The following is a 24,805-nucleotide window of genomic DNA, read 5'->3' as shown; positions in this document are numbered from 1 at the left end:
GGTTTTAATTCTGAAAATACTCTGCAAAAGTATCTGGTGATTTTTTTTTCTTTTTTTACCAAGAACGTATCTTCTCTTTGAAAGGTCCCCTATTAAAAAAATGGGATGAGAGAGTGCCTGGGTGGCTCAGTGGGTTAACCCTCTGCCTTCAGCTCAGGTCATGATCTCAGGGTCCTGGGATCGAGTCCCGCATAGGGCTCTCTGCTCAGCAGGGAGCCTGCTTCCCCCTCTCTCTCTGCCTGCCTCTCTGCCTGCTTGTGATTTCTCTCTCTGTGTGCCAAATAAATAAATAAAATCTTTTTAAAAAAATGGGATTAGGTAATAGGAAGTAGTCATGGGACTCTAAAAGCTTCCTCTCGAGATCCCTTCAATTCTAAAAGACCTGGGTAGAAAGATAAACTGATAGCATTTTATCAGATACACACAGCCATCTTATTCATGTACTAGAGTCATTCAGTCTTCCTGGCAGGATGTTCAGGCAAAACACTTGAGTATTTTCCAGGTGGGTATGTTTTACCTGTCCTGAGTATTTTCCAACACTGGTGTGATTCAGTCTAGTTTGGTGCTGAGAGTGTAAAAATAACACCAAATATGGTAAACTATCACTTTGATAGCATTTATTTTTGTTTTTATTCAGCTTCTGCACTAATTCAGAAAGTGCCTGAGCATATGATTAAGCAGAGCCAGCAGCTGCCAGTGTGATGAAATCTGGGAACTACAGGAAAGACCGCCCCCACAGACATGCCGTTTCAATCGTGGTGAAAGGCTGCTAAGGCATGTTGGCTAAGTGCATACTGTCCCTAAAGAGACAGTTTCATATCACTGCTCTATAACTGGTAATATCTTAGAGCAAAAGAATATATCAAGTGATTTGGTAGAGTCATTTAGGATAGAGGTGGAACTCAAGACATATAAATTCCAGTAAGAGTAAAAGCAAAGTCCAAAAAAACATAGAATTGGGGCCACTACAGCATGGACCCCAGCCCACCTGGAAGCAGAGCAAAACATGCCCAAAGAAAGAATCTCAAAGCCAATAGAAAGATACGAAGACACTCTGCCTGCTTCACACTCTTGCCCTGAAATTACCTGGGATGCTATGGCCTTTATCAGAAGGGAAAAATTCCCTTATTCTGCTATAAGCATCACTTGACAACTTTTAATTATTCATAAAATTATGTTATACATTAAAACCAAGGTTAAGTAAAAAGTAATCTAAATAATTTCAAAAGGAATAACCATTCAATTCACAAAATCCTAATGTTGTCTAAGAGCCCAGTAGGATAAACACTGGAATATATAGGTAATACTATCAGTAGAGGTGAATCTCTAAAATCATTGCAACAATCCTGCCTAGATTACCATTATAAAGTACTGTAAACTGCTATAGCTAAAGCTTCAAAGTGAATGAAATAAATGTGCCCTTCTGCTACAGAATTTGTATTTCAGTGCTACCTAATTTGTGCTAATGTCTAACTAGGTTAAGCAGCTATGTTTATAGCATAGTTCCAAGGAAGAATTATCTGTTAACTCATACAGAATTTGCAGTATGTATGGTCATTAGTGAGCAAGTCGACAAGTAGTTAAGTATTGCTGACAAGATCAGGTTAAACACATACTGTGAATTTTTTTAGTTTGGAGTAAGTATTTGAAAAGTACTTTTAATACTGAAAAATGTAGCTGCAATTCTCCTTCATATAGTAACCAGTATGTATCTGTAGTGGTTCTTTTTACAGTACTGTAATTCCTGTTCAATTCAAAACAACAAACGTATATTGAGATCTACTATGAGCAAAACAGACATTGTTTTAGGAATTGTAGAAACTGTAGTGATAGGAACACATTTGCTTCTCTCAACATGTTTAGAATCTAAATGCGTAATGAAATAAATACAACCAACCAGGATATACGGTAGAATCTAAGTCTATAAAACTGAGGGGCTTGAGAAAGACTCAACAGATATGTGGTGTCTATGATAACACTGAAGGCTGACCAGGGTCCTAGTAATTAGAGATTGATGAGAGATACCATTCTAGATCAGAAGAAGAGGCACAGAAGTATTAGGTATATTCACTTAAGAATGTGGAGTCCAGTTTGTTAGGAGTGACATACAGGCAATGGGAGAAATAGTTCTTTTTTTAAGCACTTTAAAAGCAAGTATCAAATAGAATAAGCAACCTAAAATTTGTATTAAAACAAAAAAGAACCTGAATAGCCAAAGCAATCTTGAGAAAGAACAACAAAGCTGGAGGCATCATGCTTCCTGATTTCTAACTATATTACAAAGCCATATTAATCAAAACAGTATGGAATAGGCATTAAAAACATATACATGGATCAATGGAGCTGAATAGAGAGCCCAAAAATAAGCCCATACTTATATGGTCAATTAATTATGTCAAAAGAGCCAAGAATGTGCAATGGCAAAAGTAGCCTCTTCCATAAATGGTGTTGGGAAAACTAGACGGCCACATGCCAAAGAATGAAACTGAACCACTATTTAATATCATACAGAAAAATAACTAAAAATGGATTAAAGACTTGAATTTAAGGTCTGAAAGTATTAAACTCCAAGAAGAAAACATAGATAGTAAGCTCCTTGGCAATGGTCTTGGAAATTAGTTTTTGGATTTGACACCTAGAACAAAGCCAAAAAAAAAAAAAAAAAAAAAAGAAGAAGAAGAAGAAGAAGCAACTAGCACTACATCAAATTACAAAGCCTCTGTACAACAAAGGAAACCATCAACAAAATAAAAGGCAGCCTATTGAATGGGAGAAAATATTTGTCAATCAAATACCAAATAAAGACTTAATATCCAAAATATATAAAGAAGTTATACAACTCAATAGGAAAAGCACAAACCAATTACAAAATGGGCAGAGGATCTGAATAGACATTTTTCCAAGGAAGACATATGTATGGCTAACAGGTACATGGAAAGATGCTCAACATAGCTGATCTCCAGGGAGATGCAAATCAAAACCACAGTGAGCTATCTCTTCACACCTGTCAGAATGCTAGTATCAAAAAGAGAAATAATAAATATTGGTGAGAATGTGAAGAGGAAACCCTAGTGTTCCCACTGTCAGTGGGAAGGTAAAGTGGTTTAGCCATTATGGAAAACACTACAGAGATTCCTCAAAAAATTAAAAATAGAATTACCAGAAGTTCCACTTTGGGGTATTTATCCAAAGAAAAAGAGAACACTAATTCAAACATATACATGCATTATCCATGTTCACTGCAGCATCATCTACAATAGCCAAGACATGGAAAGAACCTAAATGTTCACTGATGGATGAATGAAGAAAATATAGTGTATGTATATACAAATGTATGTGTGTATATGCACAAATGCATACTTATTTATATGTATGTGTGCACGTACACACACATATAATGGATTATTATTCAGCCATTAAACAAGAATGAAATCTTGCCATTTGTGACAGGTATGGACCTTAAGGGCAATATGGTAAATGATATAAGCCAGACAGAAAAAATTAAATAAATACTAAATAATGCAGTTGTATATGGTATATTCAAAAAAAAATCAAAACAAAAACAAAAACAAAAAGTTCATGAATATAGAGAAGGGACTGGTAGTTGCCTGAGGTAGGGGTTAGGGAGTGTTGAAATGGGTGAAGGGATTAATGGAAAGGTACAAATTTCCAGTTATAAAATGAATTAAAGTATTAGGGATATGTACAGCATGGAAACTATAGTTAATAACTATATTAACTAAACACTATATTGCATATTTTAAAGTAGCCAGGAGACTGCATCTTGAAAGTCCTCATCACACTCAAAAAAGAATTTGGTAATTGTATAGTGGTAGATGTTAACTAGTCTTACTATGGTGATCATTTTGCAATTTATGTAAGTATCAAAACATTATGTGATACTTGAAGCTAACATGTTATGTCAATTATACTTCAACAAAAAGTATATATCTAACTATTTATAGGACCACCTCATTATAGAATACATTCCTCTGGGCTCTAAAAGAATATTTCTTTTCATTTATGTATTATTAGAGTGGATAGATTTGGGGACTGTTCCAAACACATGTCTTAATAAGCAAATGGTAAAGCCACTTTATATCTTTAAACTGATTCCTGTATCCCCTCATACTACGCTTCCCATTGTCCACTTTTTAGTTCTCACTTTGATCCATCTCACTTTCAGTCATCTAGGGCCAAACAGTAACTTCTCTGTCACATCTACATTTTCCTCATGACCATGTATGTTGATGTCACACAATCTAATCCTATTCCTCCTTGATTTGTGTGGACTCAGAATGAGAGCCTGTCTGGCCTCTGAGAGATCGTAACTGTTCTAAGACCGAGTTATACTGAGTTACTGTATACTGAGTTATAATGTATTCTTAGAGCACCCAAGTGTCTCAGTCAGTTAAATGTCTGCCTTCGGCTCAGGTGATGATCCCTGGGTCCTGGGATCGAGTCCACATCACCCACATTGGGTTCCCTGCTCAGTGGGGAGTCTGCTTCTCCCTGTCCCTCTGTCTGCCACTCCCCCTCTTGTTTGCTCTTTCTCTCTCTCTCTGTCAAATAAATAAGATCTTAAAAAAAGAAAAAAGAAAAAGAAAAGAAAGAAAGAAACATTCTTAAATGTAGGATAAAATTCTGCCCCCAAGATCTTTATGCTATCATTGGCATTAGTGTCATACACTGAAAGTTTTTATCACACCACTGAATTCAACACACAAGACACTGTCATGTATTCTCAGATTTATCTGAGTAATGAATTATAGCAGTAATACGGAGAAAAGATTTTGAGCTTTGTAAACCATCAAGAGAAAAAAGTCATTCACCAAAACTGTAAAGTTTTTTTCTTTTTAAAAATATTTTATTCATTTATTTGACAGAGATCACAAGTAGGCAGAGCAGCAGGCAGAGAGAGAGGAGGAAGCAGGCTCCCTGCTGAGCAGAGAGCCCGATGTGGGACTAGATCCCAGGACCCTGGGATCATGACCTGAGCTGAAGGCAGAGGCTTAACCCGCTGAGCCACCGAGGTGCCCAAAACTGTAAAGTTTTTGAAAGAAATGTTCTCCTTTGTTTTCCTTCCAGCCCAATTAAAGGAATAGGAAGATAGAAAGTGTTAAATATGTCAAGCATTTACTTTTTGTCTGAAAACTTACTATCTTTATTTGGCTTTTTCTGAGATGAGCTACAACCAATATGTGTTTTAAAGATGTTTGTTGTTTCTTTGTAGGTTCAAGCCAGTTATGCGACACACTATGAAAATATTTTCTTTCTGTTCTGGGTTCTGGAGCAGCTTCTTCAAAAGGAAACCAAAGAAGGCAACACTTCAAGTGTAGGGCATGATGACCAAGAAATCAAGAAATTTCTTCAGAAGCATGATGAAACTATTTTCCAACTCTCTGATGCATTTCCTTTATTTACTTTTTATTTATGGAGACTGGGCATTCTCTTGAACTCAGTAGAAACTGTTGACAGTAACTCACTTCCTTAGTAATTTACTAAAGATCAGAAGCATACTGAAGTATGAAGATCTTCTGCTTAAAAGATTTTCAAGAATATTTTTTAAATGAGCATTTTAAGTGGATCTCTAAATATAATCACTAATTCAGTAGTTTTAAATTGTATATAAAACATTATGAGTCTTATTTCTATACTAAATCAGCCAGTTTCAATTGAGAATGTCCTTATTTCCACGTAACTGTATTTTATAATATGTTACTCAATATAGTCTAGCTCTAGTATTCTCTATAATGGACCATTAATTGTCTATCTCACAAACATTATTTAAATTTTAAAATATTTACATGTAATAGATAGTAAAAGGCAACAAGAGATCTTAAAAGTTTTGTTGCTTTGTCAATGGTCTCTAAGTAGTTATAAATGAAATTTTTAAAATTTTGTTCTTACATAGTTTCATTTACATGATTATCTATTATCTTAGAGGATGATTCTTTAACATTTATAAACCAAATGGCCCTCAATTTCATAAAATCAAGGTATATGTTAAGTCCTTTAAAAGTACTAGCTCATTATTTAAATGTCATTTTTCAAGTGCTTGTTTTGATTCTGTTTATTATGTATAATATCCCTGTTGTTAAAATGTAGTTAAGTCATGTATAATTAAATCATTAAGGATATTTTTACAAATCTAACATCTGCCCACAAATATACTTATTGAAAGTATATTTATACTTATTAAAAGTGTTAGTTGAATTTTCCAGTTACACGGTTTCATTTACTTTATTTCAATTATTAAATTCATAACCAAGTAGCTTAATGAAGACCATTATGTACTTTCCTATAGCGCAATTTAGGGCACAACAAATACAAATGTAGTTTATTAACTATGTGTGATATTGCTTCATAATTACCACTCCTAAATTGCCACTGATATTTACGAAAATGAATATATATAAAATCATATCATCTGCCAATTATTTTTAGAATTATTTCTAGTTTTGTAGAAAAGAAAGCCTTTTTTTCTAAAACTCAATGTATATATTAGTCACCTATTGTTACATAACAAACTACTACCAAATCTCAGGAGCATACAACAATAAATACTTCTCAAGTATCTGTGGGCCACTTGGGGATCTGCTCATCTGACCTGGAGAATGTTGGAAAGCTCTGCTCAGGTTGCAGATCCCACTGAGCTAGGCTCTTTGTTATAAATTGGGGTTTGGGTTCTTCCACTTGTACTTATTCTGGGGCCCAGGTTGAGAGGGAAGCAGCTACTCAGGACAGCTACTCAACCTCTTCTGTGGCAGTGGCAGACAGACAAGAGGGAAAGGGCAAGGCTGAGAAACATTAGGCTGTCATTGTCTGTCACATGCTTTAGCCAAAGCACATCAGATGGTCAAACACAAAGAGGCAGAGAAGTACCCTCTACCCAGTGTGGGAGAACGTGCAAAGTTATATGACAAAGGGCATGGATACAGGAGAGGATGGAGAATTGGGGCAAATAATGTACTTCACCACACACACCAGTTGAACACAAGAAGGGGATTTCAGATCCTAATTAAGAGGAAGTTTTCTAATATTGGATTCCTGGGATTTAGATAACTGATGACATCACACAAAATCCACGACCCATGACATCTCCCCATCCTCACTCTTTTTTTTTTTTTTTAAAGATTTTATTTGTTTATTTGACAGACAGAGATCACAAGTAGGCAGAGAGGCAGGCAGAGAGATAGAGGAGGAAGCAGGCTCCCTGCTGAGCAGAGAGTCCAATGGGGGAATCAGTCCCAGGATGCTGAGATCAAGACCTGAGCCGAAGGCAGAGGTTTAACCCACTGAGCCACCCAGGTGCCCATCCCCATCCTCACTCTCAATGATTAAACAAAGTTGGTAAATACATAAGCAACAGTAGTGGTCCCTTTCCCATTGCAGTCAGCCAACATAATGATCCTAAGAAGACTTTTGTAACTAGAACAGATTTCTTAATTCTAGTAGTCTTTAAAACTTCATGGTCTGAAAATTAGCGTAGAAAATATATTTATTTTAGAGGCACAGACATGTTGGGGCTATCATTAATGTATATGGAGATCCATATTATTTCTTCATTTGATATTATTTTTTGTAAACACTTATATTTAGTCAATTGTATGACACCTTAACTCTTCATAATCGAGTGTTTCAGTCTCTAACAGTGTTAACTCTGCAGTACATTTAGTACTGAGGTCTAATTGTATGGGTGAAAAAGAAGATAAAATGAGACATTTGTATCTGTTTCAAAAAAGTGGTGTAAGATAGTGAATGAAGGAATGAATGATTTGAACTAGAATTAAAGTGATTTAACAATGTTGCAATTAAAATTCTATTAATGTCTAACTTTATAATTAAAATTCTAGGGGTAGAAGAATAATGGAGACAGAAATTAGGCAGTGCTGAAATTGTTTTAGGATAGGATGGGAGGACCACAAGGCAATACTAAAAATAAAAGAAATAATAAAAATGATAGTAAGTGCTAACATCCATATAGTAGATGTAGAACACTCATGTAGCATAGATATAAATAGATGCCAGGCCCTGAGCTAAGCATTTTATCTATATTTACTCACTTAATTCTCCCAACAATCCTACACGATAAGAAAGATTATTACATCCGTTTTTGAAATGAGGAACTCTGGCAAAGGAATGTTCCACGGCTCACCCAACATCTCATCACCAAGAAGCAGAAGACTTAAGATTTGAGCCCCAGGAGTTCTAGCTTCCCAGTCTGCACTACTCAATAATCTGCTATATTTCCTTTTCATTACAAACTGCTGGCACTTCATGAAATTTCACAAATACCACTTCTTGGGAATTGTCACTGAAGCTTTATGTGCCCTCAACTACAGATCTTAACCCATGGAGGTTACTAGCTTATTTTGGATCCTTCAGCCCCTACAGAGCAGCCTCTCAGAACAACAGCCTTTTTGTTCTTTTCTACATTGTAGCATTTACTGTAGTAAAGACTCTTTATGTAAGTTACAGCTCCTCTTTGAACAATTAAGTTCTAAGAAGTACAAAGCTCTCTTTAAAGATGGGGCAGGTGAACTGTCAGTCTGCAGTGCTCAGCCGGTGGGAAGAGAAAACAAATCAGATTGCTTTACTCTTGGACCTATAAATAGATATTTGTGGTATTTAATGCAATTCTTTTACAAACTTATACTTTGCTGTCATCCTGGTGAGCGTCCTAGAGATAAGGGCACTTACCAGAGAGAAGCAAGAAAAAAAAAAAAAAAATGCCACTTGCATTTCCAGATTTTAATGTGAGTTTGTAGATTTTTAAAAGATATTGATGGCTCTAGCTTATGATAAGTTTGTTTTGTTTAATATCAAATATTAAGCACCAACTCTGTGCACAAACCAGTTATTTGCACATATGAAAAATAAACATGATAAGATTTAGCTTTTATCACGTTTATAAAGCAGAACTTTGTTTTTGTGGTCACTATAATGACCCAACCACATCAATATCTTTTATTTGCTGAAGGAGATAATTAGAGTGTAACATTTACCTAATTCTGAAAAAAAAAAAAAAAAAAAGAAAGGACATTTTTATTGAAAGCCAATTCATTTTTCTTAAATTATTTCTAGAATTGGACAGCATTAAATTCATCTGGTCAATGAACAGGTTGCTCTTTTAAGAACTGCCCAAATATTATAGGGTATGAGTGACTCATAGGAAATGACCTTAACCTCTTTTTTGTTTTTTGTTTAATATGAAAGTCCTTAAACTAGTTTTAAGAATCTATTACTATAGGAAACAAAGCTTGTATAAAGATAATATAACATGCAAAACATTGAAATAATTCATAGATACATACTCTGAATTTGCAATATTTTTCTGATATTTTAATGTAATTTTTGTTGTAGCTGCTTACAGGCTGGGGAACATTGCTGTTTTTTTAGTCAGTAGTACTAAATGTTTCATAACAAATCCATGGGGGCAACAAGATTTACAGATAAAATTAACTTCATTTGTCTCTGATCTATATGTAAAGCAGTGGTTCTCAAACATTGTCCCCCAGGTCAGCATCATACACATAACTTTCAAACCTATTAGAAATACAAATTCTTGGGCCCCACTCCAGATCTACTTCAGAATCAGAAAGACTCAGGTGGAGCCCAGAAATCTGTTTTATCAAATCCTTTAGGTGATTCTGATAGGTGTTTGGGAACCACTGCTATAATCATGGTTTTTACTGAACAGGAGGGCTTAGAACATATGAAATCATTCAGAAAGTAGAAATTAAATCATCCCAAATTATTAATGAAAATTTTTTTAGCTTTATCTCAATGTGCCTTAAAATTCCAAAGTAGGATTTTGGGAAATTCAATTATTCCTGATTCATTTAAAATGAGTAACAAATTTAGGACACCTGGGTGGCTTAATTTGTTAAGCGTCTAACTCTTCTGGGTTTTGGCTCAGGTCTTGATCTCAGGGTCACAGGATCAGCCCTGTATAGCCCTCCTTCTCCCTCTGCCTCCCCACCTAAAATAAATAAATCTTTTAAAAAGCTAAATAAAATGAGTAACAAAGTTAAAACATACCTGTCAACCTTAATAACACTTTAAATAAGTAGCATTTTTACATTTATTTTTTAGTTGCTTCACTAAAATTGCTCCCTATCGGTGGCATTTTTTAAAAAGTTATTATAATTCAACTTTATGAGCTATAAATTAATTATAGCTCTCTGTATCAGTCCTGGAATAGAATGATGAAAATGCAGAGAGTTGCAGACAAGATGTTACTTTGCTCTTATGTGGGCACCCCCAAATGATAGCAGAATGTTCATCTTTTTCCCAGAGAACTGCTTTTATAGATAAGGCAAATATAGCTTAGTTATAAATCTATTATTCTATTTCTCAGACCTAGAGATGAAATTCTACTTTGAATCTTTCTGGAATATGGTGTGATAATAAATAAATAATAAATGTTGTCTTGTTCTCTCAACTCTTGTGTTTATTTCCACCATGTTGCGTCTTTACCACATTATTGTGAGCTCCGAGTTGCCTAAGGACGACACCCCTGGTGAAGGGGTGAAGGAACAAGGCTGTCACTGCTTTAACTACTAAGACGTTTTCATGAATGATGAATGATTTCAGGAGCATTAGAAATGCAGACACTCAACCAGCAAGGAAAAGGATATATTTGTTCTTCTTTCTTTCTCACACACACTGAAATTCAACATTCATTTTATAAAAAGAGATCCAAATCTTTTGAAACTAATTTTTTTAAAGTTGGGGGGGTCTCCTTTCTTCTTTCTTACCTTGTGCTCTCTAATGGGTCCCACCACAAGTATTGGCTCTATTTCTGGTGCCTTTTTGCCCTGACTTGCATCAAGGATATGGAGTAGCCCCTGTACTGCCCTGTCAGGACCGTCCTCTCTCACACAGCTCCTGTCAGGGCATTCTTCCGAGAGGAGTAACCATGGCCCTTTAAAATGTGTGGCTCATTCCCTTCCACAGTGGTTCATGACCAAGAAGTAGAGTTCACCAAAGCCGATCAAGCACCTTATCTTGCAACATGATAACATCTAAGAAAAAGCACACCAAAAGCTAGATGGAGAGAATATATTTACTCCAATTATAAAAGAAAAAACAAAACTGGAAATAACTCTATAGAAATGTAAGCATGTCTCCAACTCCAAATGAATATGCTGATATTATTCCCATATGAAAACTTAAAATAACAATAATTTCTGAAGCTAGTATGACCTTGGCACATGATGTGGTTTTCCACAGAATCCCTCCCACACAGATCATAGAATCCACGTGCCTTTTTTGTACCACCCCTTTATTAAGGCTGGCAGTAAGATCCCGTATATTAAGCTTAGCATGTGTTAGGCACTCCACCGAGTTTTTATTATTTTGCTGAATCCTTCTAACAACTATTCAGGTTTAGAATATTATTATCCCCAGTTAGATGAGGAAGCAAGCACAGAACATGTAAATCATTTGCCCATGCTCACAGGGCTGGGGGGGGGGGGAGGGAATCAGAGCCATGATTAAAATAGGCAACAAGCAACTGAGTCAAAAGTCTGTACTCTCAGCACTCAGCTACCCACAGCTGCTGTGCCCTAACTGTGCAAAAGAAGCAACTGACCTCAGAGAACAGCTACCCTGATAGGAAAACTCCTTTGTGCATTCTTTTTAAAGAGTTCTTCTTAGACATAGGCCTCATGCACTTAGGATAATTACACTAGTGGGAAATTTACACCCTATTAAGTAAAACTGGATGACGGAAAATATTCTCTTAAGTTTGGAAGAATAAAAGAAGTGTGGTGAGACTTAGAGATTTCCAATGGGTGGCATTTATTTAAATGAAACAGATATAAATTCTGCTCTAGGATCTGATTGTTTTGCAAGCCAGTGTAACACTTTCTAAGGAAACGTGAGTTAAATCTTCCAAAATGCAAGGATCAAGATCAGACAACCGTGTACGGATTAGAGTTAATTCCTAAATCTTAGACATGGAAATAAATAATACACATGAAGCATAATTTCTCTACACTGGCTCCAAAATCATACTCCTTTTGTTGTGAGTATAAAGAAAAATATCTCTATTTCCTGATTAGAATTGATCAGTATAATCCTGTTGACAACATTTGATACTTCTAAAGCATCTTATGAAGTAGAAAAAAAAAAGTCTTTATAACCCTTTACTTCACAGGGGAAAAAACATATAAATAAATAATGAATTTAAAACATCTCAGTGATTTGTTCTCAAACAAACTTTAGGCAGCTCTTGTTTACTCATTTTATTCAATCTGGAGAAAAGAGATGTGAGGACTTTGCCTTGCACTCTGCTTTGTCAATCAGCACTGCATCCTTATTTCATTTGAGAGGCTTTCTGTTTTTACCATATTGAAACAACAGCAAAGCCCAGAAGAGAACACGCTGTAGAAGGCACAGATGAAAAGGCAGGGCACGGGTTGCGGGGGTAATGGAAGAACAGAGAACAGAGGGCTGTGATGGCCAAGCCATATTGTGACTTCGGACAACTAATTTCACACTCTCATTTTCTCATTATAGTACAGAGCATTTGTTTTTCAGTTTTAAAGTGTAAGGAACAAAGAGTTCCTTTGTATTTCTGCTCGGGAAATGTGTTTCTTCAGAATGTATGCATAGATGATTAGACTAAAATTGTTAAACGTAACTACCCATTATTACTAAATGTTACTGCCAAGCACTGAGAGTTTTGTCTCTTCCTGTTGTCATGGAGATCTTTCAGTGATAAACTTTGTATACATTTTACAAGGCCCAGTACTTGGGAGTTAAAAGATGAGGCTATCACTCTATCCCTGTCATATAAATAAAAACTCCATTTATTTATTGTTATTTTTTTTTTCTTTTTAAGAGCACATGTGTGTATATAAGGAGATAGGGGGACAGGGGGAAGGAGAGAGAGAGAGAGGGAGAGAGAATCTCAAGCAGGCCCCACACCCAGCACAGAGTTAGATACAGCGCTCGATCTCATGATTCTGAGATCCTGACCTGATCCTAAATCAAGAGTCAGATGCTCAACCCTCTGAGCCACCCAGGCACCTCTCTTCATTGTTAATTTTTTAAAAGGATTATTTGTGCAAATGAAATGAAATAATGTGAAAAGCACTTTAAACAAAATAAAAAAGTATAGTGTTATAAAATAAACACTATATAAATGTCCATCTTCTTAATATTTTCTCAGTGCTCTACATGTTTTTTTCTCATTCAACCCTCATTGCAACCTACAAAATAGGCAATACTATTATTCCTATTAGTCTTATTTTACAGATGAGGAAACAGGCCTAGAGAGGTTAAGTGTCTTGCCCAGAGACAAAGAGGTCGGAACAACATTAATTTATTCCTAGTTCCTTCCATTCCAAGTCTTTTAGATTAATTACAAGTGAACTCATAGCTGGGTCATGCAGAAATTCAATCCCTGCCTGAATCTCTGCCCATTCAATTGAAATTTAAGGGTGACTATGATGATTGTGATAATCTATAAATGTTATAATTTCTGTATGCTAGAAACTGTGCAACATGCTTTATTAGATCATTTAATTTGCCAACCTCCTATAAACCAATCAGGCCTTCAGAGGTCTTGATTCAGTAAGACACAGTGATATATTAAAGGAGCCTCTTTTCTATCAAGCAGAGAACTCAGGAATGGATTTCATAGGACTGCACCCAAGGCAAACAGATGCTTTGTACACCATTCACATGCCAGACTTTGTGCCCTTGCTTCTGATTGCCATTATGGTTCCCCATGGAATCTGGATTCTCGTCCTGAATGCTACCAGGACAGTGGATAACAGTTCTCCTTTTGGAAATAACATCTTAATTTCCTTCTGTGTCTGTATCCTTGCCCCATTGTGCACAGTCTTTTTTAATACTAAAAAATCAAGATGCCTTTTTTCCTAGCTGAAAAGTATTTGCATGACATCAGTTCAACCATTTGGAAATTCCCTCTCTAAAGTCTGAATCCTGTGCAGAATCACTGAAATCAGCTGTAGCTTATTCACTATGGCAGCAACACACTGATGAGTTTGTCGAGCAATTTTGCTGCTAGCCTCCCCAAATTACCAGCTTTCCGTCTTTTTCTAAACCTTATCCTTCAGCTTTTCAGTTCAATCTATGAGTTAACAGATTTTCTTAAATGGCATTGCTTTTCTGTTTATGTTAGTCAGAGGTGATTTCTGTAGCTTAGAACTGCTGACCCCTAACTAATATGCCCATTGAATTGTGATCCTGTTGCCCTTGTTGGTTCCTATGAGTGTCCTGCATAACATGGCTGGATCATTCTTCTATATTTTGCTCTTACAGTTCCCCTAGCTTCTAATGACATTCCAGCTACTAGATGATATCTGCATCAATCACAAGAGTTCCTGTGAACTATAACTTTGTTAGTCACCTTGTCCTAAAGACTAGTCCCTGAAACACAAGATACCATACACACCCATTATCTTCCAATCTAACCTGCCTGGACTGAACTCTAATTCTGCATGTCCCTTGGACCTTGAGATTCCAATGCTGGTGACTTCAGTGGCAGTCTACTCTCGTCCTGTGGACAGACATTGGTGGCACTGCCTTTTACTGATGAATCTCACAATCTTGCAATAGACGAGCTTATTACAGAAATGCACTACTCACTTCATTGAGCCATCATTCATACTTTCTAGTTTATGTATTTAAAAATGTCCAAAATTTTTGAACTTAAAAGAATCTTGATACTATCTAGTTATTGCCCTCATTTTATAGATGACAAAACAGATACCAGAAAAATTAAATATTAGGCATAAGTCACACATAGTCGACTGGCTGAGCTAGAAATATTTTTTTTTCAATCTAAATTAATGTAGGTGGGCTTGATAATTTGGCCACTGTACTTTGAGCACTTTGGAAGAGTCTTTCAAAACAGGCCCTGATGTGTAGCACAGTTAAATACTATATTTCTGGCAAGTAGTAAGTGATCAATAACTATTGACTACATTGCTGTATTAATTGATGAAATCTATTGATTTCCTCATTCTCTCTCACACATGGGAGTTAGAAGCCTCAGAGAATATTCTGCAATGGTAATCAGTGTCCCAAATTGTGGATGATCTATACTCCAGTAGGTGAGTGAATTAAAGTCAGAAGCACCAAATACCACTCTTAGTCCAGGAAATTCTCCTTCCCTTTACTTCACAGAATCAATGATCTAATACAGATCTGCAATCTAATTGTGTAGGCAGGTGTATTCTCTTACGTAGCTATCTTATTTTCAAATGCTGTTGCCTAGATAGAGAATGAGCTGAAATTTAGAAAGTTATCCTTAGGGGAAAAAAGAATGTTACCAATTGCAAATAGGTATAAGTCAAATAACAGTACATGGTACATTGGATTCATCTTGGGTTAACATGACTTTTTGTCCTGATGAAAAGTCTTATCTCCATGTATAACATAATTTTTGGGCAAAATATATTCCACTTTCCACTTTATAGGTGAAATTTTGTATCCCTACTCATTTCTATTATATAGATTGTCAATAGAAATTTAAAACTTCCCACCCTTGAAAATCACCATCAGTTATTATCGTTTATAACTAGGTTACTAAGGAATACTTCTGCTTCAAGGATTGTACAGCTACCAGTGACAAAAGTATCACGTATTTCTTATTCTAAAAAAAAAAAAAAATACTGCTTAGAGAAAAGAATGTCTTAATAGAAGTTAAATATATGGCTCAGACATAGTGAAAAAAAGGATATAGGACTTAACATATTGGGCTCACGTAATTTGGGTTGACTGTTGAATAAATGAATGCACAAAAGTGGTGGGATTTCATTTATTATTTACCATGAGGTAATTTTACTGGTAAGGAAAAAAAACAAAAAACAAAAAACAGTAAGCCAATGCGACTAATACTGATTGCTACATTATTTACACATGTGAAAGCACACTAAGGCCTTTACCAGCTCAAGAGAATGAAGGGTGTTACCAAAATGTGAAAGAGCGTCAGCATGTGAAAATCAGGAGTAAAAAGTAAGGCTTAGTTTACACTCTTCACTTTCTACAATCACTCTTTACTGTGGCTGCTTCAACTCTTTAATTATTCAAAGAACACACAGCCCTTTTTTGTTTATGGATAATTCTGCTGACAGTACAAAGGAAAATTCATAGCAAATGTTAATATTCATTCGAAGGGATTATACACAAAAATACTCTATCTATATTTTCTCCTCAAAATGGGGCAAGGAAAGCATAGCAGTAAATGTGATCAATTATGGCAGAATGATGGCAAAATTTATTAATAGTCTGAAGGATTATCATCAAGTCATGCTGCTACTTAGAGGTAATATGGAAAATCCATTAGCATGTCAAAAAGCATATATTGTTGAGGCAATATTTACAAGCAGGGTACACTTCTGAATAGGCAATTACATAGTAAGAAGTAGATTTGATCCCTGCTGCCATAAGGTTCAACATAATTTTAATTTCAACAACTTCATTTTTGAAAATAAAATTACTGGCATCCTAGCAATTGTGAAAGTGATTAAATGGGTAGAATAATATAAAAGCATTTAACATAAAACATTTTAGAAAATACTGAAAATCTAAAATGATAAAATAAATGTTAATAAAGAAAGAAGCAGTACAGTTATGAAAACAGAGGTCATCTTCTCTAAAGTTGTTCTTTATGATGGAGTGAACATTTTAAGTATTTCTAGATATAATTGATCTTTGTTTATCTCTTTAGAGTGTCATTTACCTGCCAAGTGTTGGTTTATAACTGTGTCAATGTAACACTTGATTTACAATTAAGATGATTTGCTTCTTAGTGACTGCAAAGAAACAAAAAATATCACAACAATGACCCTCTCAAAATACAAGAAGGTCCATTTGTAAGTAATTTTTCTACATTCATCTACACCTGAACTTTTCCAATCTAAATAATAGACATTATTTTCAAAATACCCTTGAAGAAGAAACCATCTTTCTATTTATTTTAGTAGTTTTAAAACCTGACAAATATTCATAATAAATGTAAACAAGTATCCTATGATGTACTAATTCTACTTCTAAGTGTATACCCCAAAGAAACCACTGTATTTGGGCAAGAGGGAACATTTATTAATTTAGGAACTTTTATATTATCACTGCTTGTAAAAAATAACAAAACCCCAAAGTCTCCTAAATTAGGAAGTGGGTAGTGTTATCTTCATTTAATGGAATATTATCCAGCAGTTAAAACAAGAGAAATACATCAATATGCACTGATATTCATGAAAGCAAAGTCAACATATTAATCGATCAATGTCAATGATTACATATAATATGAGACCTTTTTTAGAATTAAAAATAATTAAAAATATATACTTTTATGAATGCATATATACAATAATCTATGTAAAAAGAAAATTTAATGAATAATTAAATAGGATTCAGAACAATGTTAAATTCAAGTTAGCAGAAGGCAGAGAAAGGCATTAGACAAAATAAACCAAATGCTTAAATACAGACTATTGTAAAAGACTTTCTAGGTTTTGTCTCAGATTTGTGAAAGGCTATCTATTATTAAAAAGATAACAAATGAAATAAGGGAAGGAAGGAGGGGAAGAAGTTAAGAAGGAAGGAAGTCAAGCAGGTTATGAATGGGCCAACAAGGATAGTATATCATAACCCCAGAATCATGACTGACTTAATTCTGCAGATCTGCATAACAAAAACAAACAAACATACAAAAACAACAATAGAACTAAAATGCAAATTATCTATATATATAAAATTGGTTTTTGGTATAAGACACTGAACTTACTTCTTCACCTTTTACAAATTGAAAAGACCAATAAATCTAAGTATATAATAAGTATATAATCTAAGTATGTACTATCATGTCTATTTAACTAGATATAGAAGGCATTTAAGGAATAATTTCAAATTTTGTATAAAGTGCATTAGGTAAAGTCTGCTTTAGGGAAGTTTCCTGAGAAAACTCCTCAGTTTTTATTTAAAGACTTCTTTGTTTGTCCTAGAGCTTTGGCCTGAAAAGCAGGCTTCAGATTTGGAGCACCTTTAATGACCTATGGAGCTACTCTCAGGAATGTAGGCTGGGGACACTCATCTTGATGGTCTCCTTCTTCCTTGCTCCAGCTTGACAGTATCATAAAGAAAAGAGCTCATACACTGATCTGCAGTCCATTTCTGTGACTGCCACCATGGAAACACCTTCAGATCACCTGACTCTGTTCAACAGCAGGGCATACAGTTGTGGTCCCATAAGGGTGTATATATTTACATATTTATAAAAGATGTTTAAAGAGTTAGCCAAACTAGTCAGCTTGACTCTAAGTGCTAAAATCCTCCCCTTTGGGACACTTACATATACTGACACATCCTAAACTACTGGGAGTTTACTTGGACATCCTAAACTACTAACAGTTTGCTTGGACAAACACACAGGTTTGAGACACAACAAAGAACAGAGACAGGGTTGAATGAAAAGGTTCATCTTCCTATATGTGGTCACTTATTTAAAGACTTGAAAAGGTGGTTGTTTCATCTACTGTACAGAATCCAACACAGAGAGTCCAGCAAAATGAACAAACAGAAACATGTTCCAAATGAAAGAGCAAAAACCTCAGTGAAACAGAGTAAATAATTTACCTGATAAAAAATTCAAAGGCGTGATCCATATACATGCTCACCCAACTGGGGAGAAGAATGGATTAATATTATAAGAAGTTAAATAAAAGCAAAAAGATAAGTACCAAATCAAAGCTACAAAGCTGAATAATACTTTAACTGAACTGAAAAATATAGTAGAGGGGTTCAACAGCAGAACAAATAAAACAGAACAAAGGATCAGTCAACTTGAAGACAGGGCAGTAGAACTCATCCAATCAGAGCAGCACAAATTAAAAAAAAAAAAAAATGGAAAAAAGTAAATGGTTTAAGGTGCTTATTGAACAACATCAAAGTGACTAACATTTGCATAATAGGGGTCCCAGTAGGAGAAGGGAGAGGAAAAAAGGGGCAGAAATCATATTTGAAGAGCTAATGGCTAAAGGCAGAAAACTTCCATAACATGGAAAGGGAAACAAACATCCAGATCCTGGAAGTCCTGAAGTTCCAAAAAAGAGGAACACCAAGGTATGTTATCATTCAAGTGTCAAAAGTGAAAGACAAGGAGAGAATCCTAAAAGCAGCAGAAAAAAAAATTTTTATATATAAAGAAACCCCATTAAGACTACAAGCAGATGTTTAAGCAGAAAAACTGCAGGTCAAAAGGGAGTAGATCAATATATTCAAAATAGTAAAAGAAAACAACTTCCAACCAGGGATACTCTACCTGGCAAAGTTATTGTTCAAAAGTGAAGGATGACTGATGAAATTGACAGACATTTAAGGAGACTCATCAAGGAGGGGGAAAAAAAAAGCAAGAGGACTCAAATACATAAAATTAGAAATGAAAGAAAAGAAGAAACAACTGACACCACATACTATAAGGATTATGAGAATGCTATGAAAATTGATATCCATCAAATTGGACAAGCTAGGAGAAATAAATAAACTTCCAGAAACATAAGATCTTTGAAAAATGAATTCAGAAGAAATGGAAATTTGAACAGACCAATTACCAGCAATGAAATTAGATCAGTACTCAAAACAAAACAAAACAAAACAAAAACTTCCTAACAGAAACCCAGGACCAGATGTTTTCACCAGTAAATTCTATCAAACATTTAAAGAAAAGTTAATACCTACATTCTCAAGCTATTTCAAAAAACAAAAGAGGAAGAAAATTTTCCAAGTTAATTCTGTGAGGCCAACATTCCTCCGATAGCAAAACCAGATAAGAACACTAAAACAACAATAACAACAGCAAACTACAGTCCTATCTCTGGTGAACAAAGATGCAAAAATTCTAACCAAAATATTGACAAACTGAATCTAATAATACATCTAAAAAATCATTCATTATAACCAAATGGGATTTATTCCAGGGATAACACAAGTTACTCAATATTTATAAAATCAATGTGATACATCACATTAACAAGTAAAAGTATAAAAACCATATGATCATCTCAAAAGATGCAGAAAAAGCATCTGATAAAGTACAACATATATTCATAGTAAAAGCCTTCAACAAAATAGGTTTAGAGGGAACATACCTTAACCTAATAAAGGCCATCTATGAAAAACTTAGAGCTAAAATTAATCTCATTGATGAAAAACTGAAGTTTCCCTCTAAGATCAAGAACAAGTCAAGGCTGTCTATACTCACTGCTTTTATTCAACATTGCACAGGAAGTCCAAGCCACAGCAATCAGACAAGGAAAAGCAGGGAAGAAATAAAGTTTTCACTATTTGCAGATGACATGGTAATATATATATAGAAAATCCAAAAGACTCCACCAAAACTATAATAACTGATAAATGGATTCAGTAAAGTCACAGGATATAAAATTAACGTACAGAAATTGGTTGTAGTTCTATACGCTAACAACAAAGTAATAGAAAGAGAAATTAAGAAAATAATACCATTTACAAAAGTGCATAAAAGGATAAAAACACCTGGGAATAAATGTAACCAAGATGGTGAAAATTTGTATTTGAAAAACAATAAAAATTTGATAAAAGAAATTAAAGATGACACAAACAAATGGAAAGATATTCTATACTCGTGGATTAGAAGAGCAAATATAAAACGTCCATACCTAAAACAATCTACAGACTGAATGCAATCCCAATCAAAATACCAACATTTTTAACAAAACTAAAACAAATAATACTAAAATTATACAGAACCACAAAAGGCCACAAATAACTGAAACAATCTTGAGAAAGAATAATAGTGGAAGTATGAGAATCCCAGAGGGTGCCTGGGTGGCTCAGTGGGTTAAGTGTCTGCCTTCAGCTCAGGTCATCATCTCAGGGTCCTGGGATGGAGCCCTGAATCGGGCTCTCCGCTCAGTGGTGAGCCTGCTTCCCCCTCTCTCTCTGCCCACCTCTCTGCCTACTTGTGACCTCTCTCTCTCTGTCAAATAAATAAACAAAATCTTTAAAAAAAGAAAAAAGAATCCTATATGTCAAATATACTGTAAAGCTATTGCAATCAAAACAGTATGGTACTGGGGGCACCTGGGTGGCTCAGAGGGTTGAGTCTCTGCCTTCGGCTCAGGTCATGGTCCCAGGGTCCTGGGATCGAGTCCCGTATCGGGCTCTCTGCTCAGCAGGAGCCTGCTTCTTTCTCTCCCTCTGCCTGTCATTTCCTCTGTTTGTGCTCTCCCTCTGGCAAATAAATAAATAAATAAATATTTAAAAAAAAAAAAAACCAAAACAGTATGGTACTGGCACAAAAAAAGACCCAGAGATCAAGGGACTGGAATAGAGAACCCAGAAATAAACTCATGATACTATGATCAATTAATATATGTCAAAGTAGGCAAAAATATCCAATGAGAGAAAGACTCCCTTCAATATACAGTGCTGGGGAACTGGACAAGCACGTGCAAAAAAAACCCCAAACAAACAAACAAACAAACAAAAAAACCAGAAAAAAACAAAAACTGAACTACTATCTTACACTATACCAAAAGTAAACTCAGAAGATATAAAAGACTTAAATGTGAGACCTAAAACCATAAAACCCCCAGAAGAAAACATAGGCAATGATTTCCTTGATACTGGCCAAAGAAACACTTTTTTAAAGATGTCTTCTCAGGTAAGGGAAATGAAGCAAAATTAAACTATCGGGACTACATCAAAATAAAAGGTTTTGCACAGTGAAGGAATCCATCAATAAAATGATATGGCAACCTATTGAACAGAAGAAGATACTTGTAAATGGTATATCCTGTAAGGGGTTTATATTCAAAAATATAAGAATTCATACAACTCAACAACTCAATAATCTGATTAAAAATGGGCAGAGGAAAAATAAACATTACACATTATTCGGGAAATGCAAATTATTATTATGTGAGGTATCACCTCACACCTGTCAGAACAGCTATCACCAAAACAACAGGAAATAACAAGTGTTGGCAAGGATGTAGAGAGAAAGGAATGCTCATGCACTGCTGATAAAATGCAACCTGGCGTAGACACTGTGGAAAACAGTATGAAGAGTCCTGAAAGGTTACAAAGAGAATTACCATATGGTGCAGTAATTCCACTACTCAATATTTACCCAATGAAAACAAAAATTAATTTTAAAAGATATACACATTCCTATGTTTATTACAGCATTATTTACAATATGGAAACAACACAGTGTTCATCCACAGATGAATAAAGAAGTGGTGTGTGTATACACACACACATGCATACACAATGGTATATTACTCAGCTTTGAAAAAGAATGAAGGGGTGCCTTGGTGTCTCAGCTGTTTAAACGTCTGCCTTCAGATCAGGTCATGATCCTGGGGTCCTAAGATGGAGCCCCATGTGGGGCTCCTTGCTCAGCAGGGAGCCTGCTTCTCCCTCTCCTCCTGACTCGTGTTCCCTCTCACTGTCTCTGTTTCTCTCTCAAGTAAATAAATGAAATTAAAAAAAAAAAGAAAAAAAGATTGAGTTTTTGCCCTTTGCAGCAACATGGATGGGTCTAGAGGGTTTAACGCTAAGTGATTTAAGTCAGAAAAAGACAAATACCATGCGATTTTACTCAGACGTGCAATTTCAGAAATAAAACTAAAAAGAAGAAGAAGAAGAAAAAAGAGAGACAAACAAAAAAATAGTATTTAGTACAGAGAACAAGCTGGTGGTTGCCAGAGGAGGTTAGGTGAGGGGAAGGATAAAATAGATAAATGAGATTAAAGGTACACTTATGGTGATGAACACTGAGTAATGTATAGAATTATTGAATTATTATTTTGTACAACTGAAACTAATATAGTATTCTATGTTAACTATACTTCAATAAAATATTCAAGTAAAGTTCTACAGAGCTGACATTTTGAGATTGAGGGATGGAACTCACAATTAGAGTAGTACCTATCTCTTTTTCAAGGATGTATCTCTGATTGCAAAATAGTTTGGATATCATTAACTCATCATTCAGTGAGTGAATAAATGATAACATTAGCATATAAAGATGACAATTCTGGGTGATGAATACTCTCTATTTGACAGTCAACAGATTAATTGCAGTAGCCATTATCACATCAAAGTAATCAGTGAAAATGGCTTCTGTTTGGTATGATCTGACTTTACATTTATTGTAAAATTAATGAGAGCTCTGTAATATACATATTCTCTATCTGTGTATCTATCTATCTATATGTATATATCTATAGTCCATGAAATTGTGACATCAAAAGTTACTTTAGAGATTATCTACTGCCATCTTTGTTATAAATTCACAATGTAAAAGACTCTCCATTCATTAGTCTCTGCCACTTTACCTCAAAGTCATAGAAATACTCATAATTTTCTATTGAATTACACTCTCCATCTTCAGGACACCAGAAAGAGAATTTTAAAGATGATTTAAATGTTCTATAAATCAATTTTTGGAAGGAGGGAATAGAAAATGTGACACTTCCAAATTTTTGGAAGACCTTTTTTTATGACAGTTAGAAATATGGATATAATTTGATGTCCCAACATGTTACCCATGAAGCTAGCCAATTCTATTTGCCCTTTGAACTATCTACATTTAAGGAGGAAGAGAAACTAGCATGTATTAAGTGTTTGCTATAATACAATACTAGGTATCCTACAAATATTCTCATTTTATCTTCACAACATTTCAATGAGAATTTCATAGAATTTTCAGATGATAAAACTGAAGTTCAAAGAGATCAGAGTCATAAACAGTGGCAGAGCTAGAATTCAGTATCTGATCTGCTTTACTTCAAAATTCATACTCTCTGTAAAAGACAAAGAGTGACTGAATGAAGAAGTCCTATAAGATACTCACTTTAGATGTTAGTACACATACAGACTGAAAGTGAAGGGATGGAAAAAGATATTCCATGCAAATGGAAACCAAAAGAAAGCTATAGTACCCATACTTATATAAGATTAAAAGAGACTTCAAAATAAAGTGCACTGGGTGCCTGGATGGCCCAGTGGGTTAGGCCTCTGCCTTCAGCTCAGGTCATGATCTCAGGGTCCTGTGATCAAGTCCCACATCAGGCTCTCTGCTCAGCAGGGAGGCTGCTTTTGCTCTCTTTCTGCCTGTCTCTCTGCCTACTTGTGATCTCTTTCTCTGTCAAATAAATAAATAAAATCTAAAAAAACCTTAAAAATTAAAAAAAGACTGTACTGAAGGAAAAAGAAAGGCATTACATAATGATAATTGTGTCAATCCAACAAAAAAGATACAACAATTGTATACATTTATGTACCCAACATGGAATCACCCAAATACGTAAAGCAAATATTAATAGAACTAAAGGGGGAAAAGGACAGCAATAAAATAATAGAGGACTTTAATGCCCCACTTAAATCAGTGGATATTTCATCTAGGCAGAAAATCAATAAGGAAACATCAGCCTTAAACAATACATTACACCAAATGGACTTAACAGATATTTACAGAACATTCCATCTAAAAGCAACAATACACATTTTTCTCAAGTGCACATAGAATACTCCCAAGATAAATCATATGTTACACCACAACACATGTCTTAATAAGTTTGAAAGGACAGAAATCATAATAAGCATCTTTCCAACAACAATAGTATGAAACTAGAAATCAATTATTTGTGTCACTGAAATAAATCCTACTTGATCATAATTTATGTTTTTAAATACATTGTTGAATTTGATTTGCTAATATTTTGAGGATTTTTGTCTCTATGTTCATTAAGGATACTGAGCTGTAATTTTCTTT

General features: G+C 34.9%; 1 protein-coding gene across 1 annotated transcript in view; it reads left to right on the top strand.

Annotated features, from left to right (window-relative positions):
* Positions 1–9,094, top strand: part of MEI4 (meiotic double-stranded break formation protein 4) — a 239,459-nt gene extending 230,365 nt beyond the window's left edge. Inside the window, exon 5 of the mRNA XM_059177240.1 lies at positions 5,234–9,094. Coding sequence (XP_059033223.1) covers positions 5,234–5,494 — 261 coding nt within the window. The 3' untranslated portion in view covers positions 5,495–9,094. The remainder of the gene's footprint in view (positions 1–5,233) is intronic.
* Positions 9,095–24,805: the final 15,711 nt, after the last annotated feature.

The sequence above is a fragment of the Mustela lutreola genome, chromosome 6 (genome assembly GCF_030435805.1).
Source record: "Mustela lutreola isolate mMusLut2 chromosome 6, mMusLut2.pri, whole genome shotgun sequence".
Classification (NCBI taxonomy): domain Eukaryota; kingdom Metazoa; phylum Chordata; class Mammalia; order Carnivora; family Mustelidae; genus Mustela; species Mustela lutreola.
The sequence above is the reverse complement of the archived record's forward strand: the minus strand, read 5'-3'. Positions and strand labels throughout refer to the sequence as shown.